The sequence below is a fragment of the Olea europaea genome, unplaced genomic scaffold (genome assembly GCF_002742605.1).
Source record: "Olea europaea var. sylvestris unplaced genomic scaffold, O_europaea_v1 scaffold1252, whole genome shotgun sequence".
Classification (NCBI taxonomy): Eukaryota; Viridiplantae; Streptophyta; class Magnoliopsida; order Lamiales; family Oleaceae; genus Olea; species Olea europaea.
In genome coordinates, this window is record NW_019229960.1 from 204,322 (window position 1) to 215,653 (window position 11,332).

General features: G+C 37.0%; 2 protein-coding genes across 2 annotated transcripts in view; both read left to right on the forward strand.

The window, feature by feature from the left end:
- The first annotated feature begins 3,267 nt into the window (after positions 1 to 3,267).
- On the forward strand, positions 3,268 to 9,465 carry LOC111374449 (L-type lectin-domain containing receptor kinase IV.1-like). The gene is given in 6 exon segments (XM_022997121.1): positions 3,268 to 3,899; positions 6,347 to 6,545; positions 6,799 to 7,332; positions 7,457 to 8,172; positions 8,175 to 8,190; positions 8,192 to 9,465. Coding segments are annotated over 6 exon segments (3,225 nt in total). The 3' UTR covers positions 9,320 to 9,465.
- Positions 9,466 to 9,480: 15 nt separating this feature from the next.
- The window catches only part of LOC111374450 (L-type lectin-domain containing receptor kinase IV.1-like), a 6,891-nt gene continuing 5,039 nt past the window's right edge, over positions 9,481 to 11,332 (forward strand). Inside the window, exons 1-2 of the mRNA XM_022997122.1 lie at positions 9,481 to 10,467; positions 11,312 to 11,330. Coding sequence (XP_022852890.1) covers positions 9,553 to 10,467; positions 11,312 to 11,330 — 934 coding nt within the window. The 5' untranslated portion in view covers positions 9,481 to 9,552. The remainder of the gene's footprint in view (positions 10,468 to 11,311; positions 11,331 to 11,332) is intronic.

Consider the following 11,332-nt stretch of genomic DNA (forward strand, 5'->3'; position numbering starts at 1 on the left):
TCTAGCTTCTCTCCTAAGGGTCGGGGAAAAGATCGGCACATCGCTGCATCAGGTGCTGCATAGAGCCTTATTAAATCAACGAAGGTCCGGAGATGATCAAGTGGATTTGTAACCCTATCGTAAGCTTTTATCATAGGCTACTTGAAGCCCTTAGGCAAGGGAACCGCCATGATTTCAGGCGCGAATGGGTCCTCTTCTAAGACCATCTGCCTTCGATTATCCTTTCTCCTTGATATTGAATCATCTATTTTTCTGCATCACGATCTCCTCCATCCTCCACTCTAGATCCGCCATGGGTAGGATGGGCTGCAAGACCGTAACCCCTGGAGCCCTTGAGCCTGCAGTTACCGGTTGGATGACAGGTGGTGTTTCCGCCTCCTGAGGTGGTGGCCCGGCTTCCATCGAATGCAGTGGGAGGGCGGCTCTCTGCATTTGATCCTGCAAGAGGGCTATCATAGCCACTCACTAGGTCTCCAAGGCGCTAAACTGGCTTTGTGTCACATACTACGGCAGCGATGGCGGGTTGAGGCCCTGGCAATTGATTCTAATTCTGTCTCCGGCGTTGCTGTTCTCAAGCGCGTATCACTTTTTGTCCGTCTTCTTGACATGGCTCTGGTGTTCAATGGAAGAAATTTCCCATAGACAGCGCCAATGAAATGGTGGAGAAAAGATACCTCCTTGTACACCTATTGACCCTTGGCGTTTTACTGTTCCGATCAGTGTTTATGACCTAAAAAATGAAGGGTGGGCTTTGTCTCTCGTTTTACCTCCGGTGTGAGAATTAGTGTATGTATTAGAAGAGATTCAGACGGAATTTAGATGGCTAAAAAAATGTCATTCCCCTTACCTGTGTTGCCTTCGGGGATATTTATAGGTGCTGGAAATCAGTTGAGTGCTGGGCGATCATGGTACCACGTGTCCCACGTTGGCTTTCCCACTACCCCACGTTCTGGGTGGGAGGTCTCTAACTTCCCGTCTGGAGGTTGTGCCCCTAATAACCGCCATGGAGTTTTGTCAATTTACCTGAGATTTTTTGAGTAAGTGTTGGGGTGGCCACATAGGTAACTTACAGGGGTAGACGGTCTCGTGTAAAGGTAAAGCGCCCCCGAGAGGTCGATAGCCTCGCGTAGAGATAGAGCGCTCCCGAGGGGTCAATGGCCTTGCATCGGCATGTAATGACCCGCCTCGTTCGTCATTAGGGATGGTTCTCTAGGCTAACTTACATCATGTTTTAATTCTTAAACAAGGTATTCTTAATCATTCAATTTATTCGAACCCTGGTTGTAATTCGTTATTCAATAAAGATTTGAGAATTAATTTTTTATCTAATGAGATCAAGCTCTCGAACTTCTTTTAAAGCAAGATCAGTAGCTGCCCTCTCATTCACATATTTTTTCAAAAATAAAATTTTTCATTTTTTTTTGGCCTTACCTAGGCAAGACTCTGTGTCAATTTTATAGCACCAATTTTACCCTATGTCATGCTAAGTCCAATGTTAACAGGAGTATCAAGTAGGGTGAGCCAATGAATCGAGTTATGGTACAAATAGAGCTGAATCTTTCTCATGAAAGCTACGTATGGATTCGTATGGATTAACTCATCCGAAAGTTGAGAAACCAAAAAATATAAAAAATAAAAATAAAAATTGAACTTTTTATTTAAAAAAATGTACGAGCCATGAGGGCTCATGAGCGAAGGTTTTTTTTTTTTTTTTTTTTTTTTTTTTTTGTGAGACGAGCCAACTTTTGCTCAAGAGGATAGATTTGTTTACTATCGTAGTCTAAAAGCTTGTTTGGCATAGAATTTTTCAAGAGATAGTTGTTGTTATTATTATTATTATTATTGAAAATGTTTGGTTGAATAATAATAAATAGTTATAAATTTTATAAAATGTGTGGTTAAAAATGAATTTTTTTAAAAATATGTGCTAAAACCGTAAAATAGATGTGTTAGTGTGACAGTGTCAAGCATAGTTATAGACGCTGTAAGACTTGCATTTACTAGTGGGTTACACTCGACCCATGCAGAAAGTGTGAGGACTAGGCTAGACAAAATAATTAAACCTTGCTGTTTTTCGTTTTTGGAGTTGTCTTAAAAAATAATAATAATAAATAAAATTCTAATCTTGTAAAAAAAAAAAATAATAATAATAATAATTAAAAAGGGACTAAGTTCCATTGTATACCTCTAGTCTATGGTTACGACTTGACAAAGATCAGGAATCATTTTATTTTTATCTCTATGTAAGATCCATAGTTTCTATATTTTTTAATCAAGGTCAAAAGTAAGGTCAAGAAATAGCTCTTTTATTTCGTAAATCAGGTATTTTTAACCATTCGGTTTATTCGAACTTTGGTTGTAATTCTCTCATTCAATAAAGCGTTCACAATTTAAATCAATTTATGGGGGTGTCCTCAATTAAGATTTTGATGAATTTTAAAAGATTACAAATCCTAATGAATTTTGCGGATTTGAATAAAATTCAACAAATTCCATAAGAATCCCATCAAATATGGTGAAATTTTAAAAGATTTGGTTATATCTATTTTTAAGCTTCAAATTCACCCAAATCTATAAAAATTATTCTATTAATGAAACTTTTATAAATGCACCGGTTATTGATGATACCTAAATTTTATACGATTTCATTGAATTTCATTAAAATCTCGATTGATTTTAATGAATTTATTAAAATCTCAATTAAAGATATCTAAATTTAATTTAATTTTTTTTTTTAAATTCATCACAATTTCAATTCAAGAGACCGTTGCACCATTTAAGATAGGCTTATTTTGCCATCTTTGCAGTTTGCAAGCATCCTTGAGAAACCGAAAACCTCAGCCAAGGCGGTGAGATAGATTTGAACTAAATCTCCTTACTGTCGCTGATCTTCATCTTTAACTCCAGCTACAGTCCAACGATTTCTTCCGGTAATTCTTCTCTCTTTACGCTCTATCCACTACAATGTTTGCGTCTCTCTCTCTCTCTCTCTCTCTCTCTCTCTCTATCTATATATATATATTTAGAGTGTGCATGTGTGTATTGCGGGTTAAGTTATTGATGGTTACATTATGAATTTGTTTTATGAGGGATTAAAGTAGCTTTTGGGGGTTGCCCATTTTTGAATCTTTGAACCGTTGCAGAAAGAATTTGATCTTAAGGACCTGTGATTAGTCAATCAGTGATGAGTTTCTTAGTCAATATTGAAATGGAAGAATGAAAACTTTCATTGAAACAAATGAGTTACACACCGTGAGTATAAATACAATGATTACCGTCCCTCTCAAATTTGGAGCACTGATTTTTTACATTTTAATCAGTTTTCTTACGACCTCAAAATCTGTCAATGAATTCTCTTACAATGGATTTCGATCGGCAAATCTGAGCCTCGACGGCATAGCAAAGATCACGCCCAACGGTCTCCTGAAACTAACCAATTTCACCACACTACAGAAAGGTCATGCCTTTTACCCTGATCCCATTATATTCAAGAATTCCTCTTATGCCTCAGCCTTTTCCTTTTCTACATACTTTGTTTTTGCAATGGTGTCTGGCTATGAGAATTTGGGTGGTCAGGGAATTATTTTCGTGCTTTCGCCGAGCAAAAGATTTGAAAGAGCCAGTTCGGGATTATACTTCGGCCTACTCAATCAAACCAACAATGGCAATTTTTCCAACCATATTTTTGGAGTGGAACTCGATTCATTGAAAAATGTCGAAGTTCAAGATATCGACGACAACCATGTTGGTATTGATATTAATGGAATGAAATCTGTATCTTCAAATACAGCTGGGTATTGGGATAGTGAAGATTTGTTTCATAATTTGACACTTAACAGTGGGCAACCAATGCAACTTTGGGTTGAATATGACGGTACAGAAAAGCAAATCTCTGTTACATTAGCTCCACTGAATTTTTTTGTGAGACGAGCCAACTTTTGCTCAAGAGGATAGATTTGTTTACTATCGTAGTCTAAAAGCTTGTTTGGCATAGAATTTTTCAAGAGATAGTTGTTGTTATTATTATTATTATTATTGAAAATGTTTGGTTGAATAATAATAAATAGTTATAAATTTCATAAAATGTGCGGTTGAAAATGAATTTTTTTAAAAATATGTGCTAAAATCGTAAAATAGATGTGTTAGTGTGACAGTGTCAAGCATAGTTATAGACGCTGTAAGACTTGCATTTACTAGTGGGTTACACTCGACCCATGCAGAAAGTGTGAGGACTAGGCTAGACAAAATAATTAAACCTTGCTGTTTTTCGTTTTTGGAGTTGTCTTAAAAAATAATAATAATAAATAAAATTCTAATCTTGTAAAAAAAAAAAATAATAATAATAATAATTAAAAAGGGACTAAGTTCCATTGTATACCTCTAGTCTATGGTTACGACTTGACAAAGATCAGGAATCATTTTATTTTTATCTCTATGTAAGATCCATAGTTTCTATATTTTTTAATCAAGGTCAAAAGTAAGGTCAAGAAATAGCTCTTTTATTTCGTAAATCAGGTATTTTTAACCATTCGGTTTATTCGAACTTTGGTTGTAATTCTCTCATTCAATAAAGCGTTCACAATTTAAATCAATTTATGGGGGTGTCCTCAATTAAGATTTTGATGAATTTTAGAAGATTATAATACTAATGAATTTTGTGGATTCGAATAGATTTTCACAAATTCCATAAGAATCTCATAAAATATAATGAAATTTCAAAAGATTTGGTTATTTGTATTTTTTAACTTGAAGTCCATCCAAATCTTTTAAAAACTCTCTATTAATAAATTTTTTATAAATCAACAAATTATTGATGATACCTAAATTTTAAAAAATTTCATTAAAATCTCAATTGGGGGCACCTAATTTTAATGGATTTTAAATCCATTAAAATCTTGATTGAAGATATAGAATGATTTTTAAGATCCATTACAATTTCAATTGAGAATAACCCGTAATTTAATTTATATAATGAGATGAAGCTCTTGAGCAACATAAGGCAAGCTCACTAACTTCTCTCTCTTTCGCATATTTGTTTGCCAAATTTTTGCTTCTTGGGCCTACTCGTCCGAAAGTCGGAATAAAAATTAATTCTAAATAGAAAAATAAAAAAATGTGCATCCTCATGTTCCTGTGAATGGTTTGACATAACACCCCTATTCACGTGTAGTCACTTTCAGTTCTCCTAAATTTCCTTGTTCATGTTCCTACATTGATGTGCATATTTAACATATTATAGAAATTTAAATTGTTAAATGTAACAAGCCAGTTATAGGCTATAATTATTGCTTCCGCATACAATGCCTCGACAACACGTTGAGTATGTAATATTAATTAGACGGTGTTCGACAAGTATTAGTCGTGTCTCAGTTCTCATCACAAAACATGTCATTAAAGTTCAAAATGCAAGGCGAGTTAACAAATTTCTTTTTTTTTTTAATTATATATTAAGAAAATGGTTAAAACTTAAAATTCAAAAACAAAATTTTTCTACTACACCTAAATTCAATTCTCACTTAGTGATGACAATTTACCCCGAACCCGCCCCGTAATTTTTTTTTTAATATATAAAAGGTTAGGGTTCAACTTGCTTCAAATAGAAGAATGGCCTATTTTCTAGTATCCTCAATTGTACAAATCTTATCAAACTTGACTAATTTATATATATCATTATGTTACTTTGTCAAATTGATATTATATTGATAAAAACAAATATAAAAAGATATAATATGTTCAACTAAATAAATTTAAAAATCTATATATTGTCATAAATTAAAGTGTGTGGGGTTACAACTTTTGTGATAATATCAAAGGCAAAAAACACAAAAAAACCTTGTTCATTATAATAATTAATGTTGTATACCAATAGGGACAATTATATTTAAGATTTGTAGTATTTATTTTGAATATTAATTTTGTCAGATTGAATATTATCCATATTTTATTGAACTTAAAAAAAATTTAAAAAAAAAATAAACGGGGCAATCACAATGGTGTCTGGCTATGAGAATTTGGGTGGTCAAGGAATTATTTTCGTGCTTTCGCCGAGCAAAAGATTTGAAGGAGCCAGTCCGGGATTATACTTCGGCTTACTCAATCAAACCAACAATGGCAATTTTTCCAACCATATTTTTGGAGTGGAACTCGATTCATTGAAAAATGTCGAAGTTCAAGATATCGACGACAACCACGTTGGTATTGATATTAATGGAATGAAATCTGTATCTTCAAATACAGCTGGGTATTGGGATAGTGAAGATTTGTTTCATAATTTGACACTTAACAGTGGGCAACCAATGCAACTTTGGGTTGAATATGACGGTACAGAAAAGCAAATCTCTGTTACATTAGCTCCACTGAATGATTCCAAGCCAAATAGAACTCTTCTGCAGATATCCTATGATTTATCACACGTCTTAAAACCAACTATGTTTGTTGGCTTCTCCTCTGCAACTGGCCCTATTCAAATAACTTCCCATTATGTTCTTGGATGGAGTTTCAAGATCAATGGTATGGCTCAATCACTTGAGAGGAGTAAAAGTCATGTGGGAACCTGGGAACCAACAAGGGCACAACCTGCTATTTACCTCCACTAGTCACTGAGGGGTCGGGGGCTAGAGGTCCAGGATTTAGTTCGGCTAAGCTGGGACATCTTTGGGTTATTAAAAAAAAAAATAAAAAAAAAATAGGCGAATATTCCTATATATACAAGCCTCTTGACTACACATACGGCAATATGACGTGCATATGGGGAGAGATCTTCAGAAACTGGCCGCTCTGAATTTACAATGTATTTAGAGATTTTCTCTCTCATCCGTCCTGCTTCTTCCTTTCGCCATATGGGGAGTAGTTTGTTATGTCACTAGGGTGAGGAAATTTGCAGAAGTTCTTGAAGAGTGGGAGCGGGATTACTCACCTCAGAGGTTCAAATTTAAAGATTTGTACAAGGCCACTAAAGGGTTTAGAGATAAGGAGATACTGGGTAGAGGAGGATTTGGAAAAGTATACAAAGGTGTGATGCCTAGGTCTAAATCTGAGATTGCTGTTAAGAGGGTGTCTCATCTCCCTCTCAAATTTGGAGCACTGATTTTTTACATTTTAATCAGTTTTCTTACGACCTCAAAATCTGTCGATGAATTCTCTTACAATGGATTTCGATCGGCAAATCTGAGCCTCGACGGCATAGCAAAGATCACGCCCAACGGTCTCCTGAAACTAACCAATTTCACCACACTACAGAAAGGTCATGCCTTTTACCCTGATCCCATTATATTCAAGAATTCCTCTTATGCCTCAGCCTTTTCCTTTTCTACATACTTTGTTTTTGCAATGGTGATTGGGACCAAAGATTTCGAGTCATCAAAGGTGTAGCATCTGGATTACTTTACCTACACGAAGAATGGGAGCAAGTCGTGATCCACCGAGATATAAAGGCGAGTAACGTTTTATTGCAATGGTGTCTGGCTATGAGAATTTGGGTGGTCAGGGAATTATTTTCGTGCTTTCGCCGAGCAAAAGATTTGAAAGAGCCAGTTCGGGATTATACTTCGGCCTACTCAATCAAACCAACAATGGCAATTTTTCCAACCATATTTTTGGAGTGGAACTCGATTCATTGAAAAATGTCGAAGTTCAAGATATCGACGACAACCATGTTGGTATTGATATTAATGGAATGAAATCTGTATCTTCAAATACAGCTGGGTATTGGGATAGTGAAGATTTGTTTCATAATTTGACACTTAACAGTGGGCAACCAATGCAACTTTGGGTTGAATATGACGGTACAGAAAAGCAAATCTCTGTTACATTAGCTCCACTGAATGATTCCAAGCCAAATAGAACTCTTCTGCAGATATCCTATGATTTATCACATGTCTTAAAACCAACTATGTTTGTTGGCTTCTCCTCTGCAACTGGCCCTATTCAAATAACTTCCCATTATGTTCTTGGATGGAGTTTCAAGATCAATGGTATGGCTCAATCACTTGATCTCTCTCGACTTCCTAAACTGCCTCGTGTTGGTCCCAAGAAGATATCGAAGGTTTTAACCAATGGAGGGTGTGATGGTGTCCCCTTGTGGTCGTATCCTTCTTCTACTACTTCTCAAACGGTATTTACACAAGCTTCCTCGGTTTCAAATTTTCTCCTATCTGGAGGCCGATGAAAATATTATGCGTTATAATACTGTGATAAGTTCACTTGTGTAACCATATGGGGAGTGGTTTGTTATGTCACTAGGGTGAGGAAATTTGCAGAAGTTCTTGAAGAGTGGGAGCGGGATTACTCACCTCAGAGGTTCAAATTTAAAGATTTGTACAAGGCCACTAAAGGGTTTAGAGATAAGGAGATGCTGGGTAGAGGAGGATTTGGAAAAGTATACAAAGGTGTGATGCCTAGGTCTAAATCTGAGATTGCTGTTAAGAGGGTGTCTCATGAATCAAGACAGGGGATGAAAGAATTTGTGGCAGAAATTGCAAGCATGGGTCGACTACGCCATCGGAATTTGGTGCCTCTATTGGGATACTGTCGGCGTAAAAGTGAACTTCTGTTAGTCTATGAATACATGCCGAATGGAAGCCTAGACAAGTTTATCCATGACCAGCCTAAGTTTACTCTCAGTTGGGACCAAAGATTTCGAGTCATCAAAAGTGTAGCATCTGGATTACTTTACCTACACGAAGAATGGGAGCAAGTCGTGATCCACCGAGATATAAAGGCGAGTAACGTTTTATTAGACGGGGAAATGAATGGAAGATTAGGTGATTTTGGGCTTGCAAGATTGTATGATCGTGGGGCAGACCATCAGACGACTCATGTGGTTGGGACACTAGGGTACCTTGCCCCAGAGCAAAATAGAACAGGAAAGGCCACAACAAGCACTGATGTTTATGCTTTTGGGGCATTTTTGCTTGAGGTTGCCTGCGGGAGAAGGCCAATAGATCCCAAAGCTGCCTCTAATGATCTAATATTGGTAGATCAAGTGTTTTCCTACTGGAACGAAGGTGACATTTTCCAGGCAGTCGATCCAAATTTATGTAATGATTACGTAAAAGAGGAGATGGAAACAGTGTTGAAGCTTGGTTTGCTATGTTCTCATTCAGAGCCAAAATTTAGGCCTAGCATGCGTCAAGTTATGTTGTATCTGGAAGGCGCATTGGCTCCGCCAGAATTGTCTGCAAGTGGCCTAAAATTGACACAACATAATGGAGGGTGTGATGGTGTCCCCTTGTGGTCGTATCCTTCTTCTACTACTTCTCAAACGGTATTTACACAAGCTTCCTCGGTTTCAAATTTTCTCCTATCTGGAGGCCGATGAAAATATTATGCGTTATAATACTGTGATAAGTTCACTTGTGTAGAGGGTATTTTCTTCCTCATACTGTATTTGGTTTCTTGCTGCTCCTTGTATCAGTAATTTCCATGGGTTCTTGAAATGTCATCTCTACATCGCTCTTATCTAAATTCGAAAATTGGGAGCGGGATTACTCACCTCAGAGGTTCAAATTTAAAGATTTGTACAAGGCCACTAAAGGGTTTAGAGATAAGGAGATGCTGGGTAGAGGAGGATTTGGAAAAGTATACAAAGGTGTGATGCCTAGGTCTAAATCTGAGATTGCTGTTAAGAGGGTGTCTCATGAATCAAGACAGGGGATGAAAGAATTTGTGGCAGAAATTGCAAGCATGGGTCGACTACGCCATCGGAATTTGGTGCCTCTATTGGGATACTGTCGGCGTAAAAGTGAACTTCTGTTAGTCTATGAATACATGCCGAATGGAAGCCTAGACAAGTTTATCCATGACCAGCCTAAGTTTACTCTCAGTTGGGACCAAAGATTTCGAGTCATCAAAAGTGTAGCATCTGGATTACTTTACCTACACGAAGAATGGGAGCAAGTCGTGATCCACCGAGATATAAAGGCGAGTAACGTTTTATTAGACGGGGAAATGAATGGAAGATTAGGTGATTTTGGGCTTGCAAGATTGTATGATCGTGGGGCAGACCATCAGACGACTCATGTGGTTGGGACACTAGGGTACCTTGCCCCAGAGCAAAATAGAACAGGAAAGGCCACAACAAGCACTGATGTTTATGCTTTTGGGGCATTTTTGCTTGAGGTTGCCTGCGGGAGAAGGCCAATAGATCCCAAAGCTGCCCCTAATGATCTAATATTGGTAGATCAAGTGTTTTCCTACTGGAACGAAGGTGACATTTTCCAGGCAGTCGATCCAAATTTATGTAATGATTACGTAAAAGAGGAGATGGAAACAGTGTTGAAGCTTGGTTTGCTATGTTCTCATTCAGAGCCAAAATTTAGGCCTAGCATGCGTCAAGTTATGTTGTATCTGGAAGGCGCATTGGCTCCGCCAGAATTGTCTGCAAGTGGCCTAAAATTGACACAACATGATGGAGGGTGTGATGGTGTCCCCTTGTGGTCGTATCCTTCTTCTACTACTTCTCAAACGGTATTTACACATGCTTCCTCGGTTTCAAATTTTCTCCTATCTGGAGGCCGATGAAAATATTATGCGTTATAATACTGTGATAAGTTCACTTGTGTAGAGGGTATTTTCTTCCTCATACTGTATTTGGTTTCTTGCTGCTCCTTGTATCAGTAATTTCCATGGGTTCTTGAAATGTCATCTCTACATCGCTCTTATCTAAATTCGAAAATTGCATGTATTTTAGACAACATCCTTAGTGATCCAAACTAATACACATGTATTTCAGACTTGTCACGTGAAAAATAAATAGGGCGAGATACAGTATTATAGAAAGTAATACTGTCCAAAAAAGCTTAACTTCTTTGGTTCTTCTATAAAAGAATCAAACAGAGCCATGATCTGTATGTTGTTCTTGGGGAAGAGAGATATTTGAGAATATTGGAGAATATATTATGACATGATTTGGAGGATACTGGATATTGGAGAATATATAGTGGGTGATTTGGTTGATCACAATTGGAATACCTCTATGATTTGATTATCTTATTTCCTTGATTGCTTCATCCTTAATAAGCAACCTTGATGTAACGTGACTACAGTCATTGTAAACTCCAAACATAAGTGAATACGCTACAGTTTCTGTTCTCTTGTGGATGTAGATTTGCCACAATGGTGTTGAATCACATAAATTCTTGTGTTCAGAGCAGATATTTTGATCCTGATGGGTTGTTCAAAAACGTAAGCCAGGGAAATTGTTGTTCAATCCGTTTGCAAAGTTCAGTTTATTTCAGCTTTGTGTGACTCTCATTAAAACAGTTGTATCTTTCAAACCGTAACTCAGCGTTGTGCCAACCTATTTTTTCAGCTTAGCCAGAACTCAGAGGGC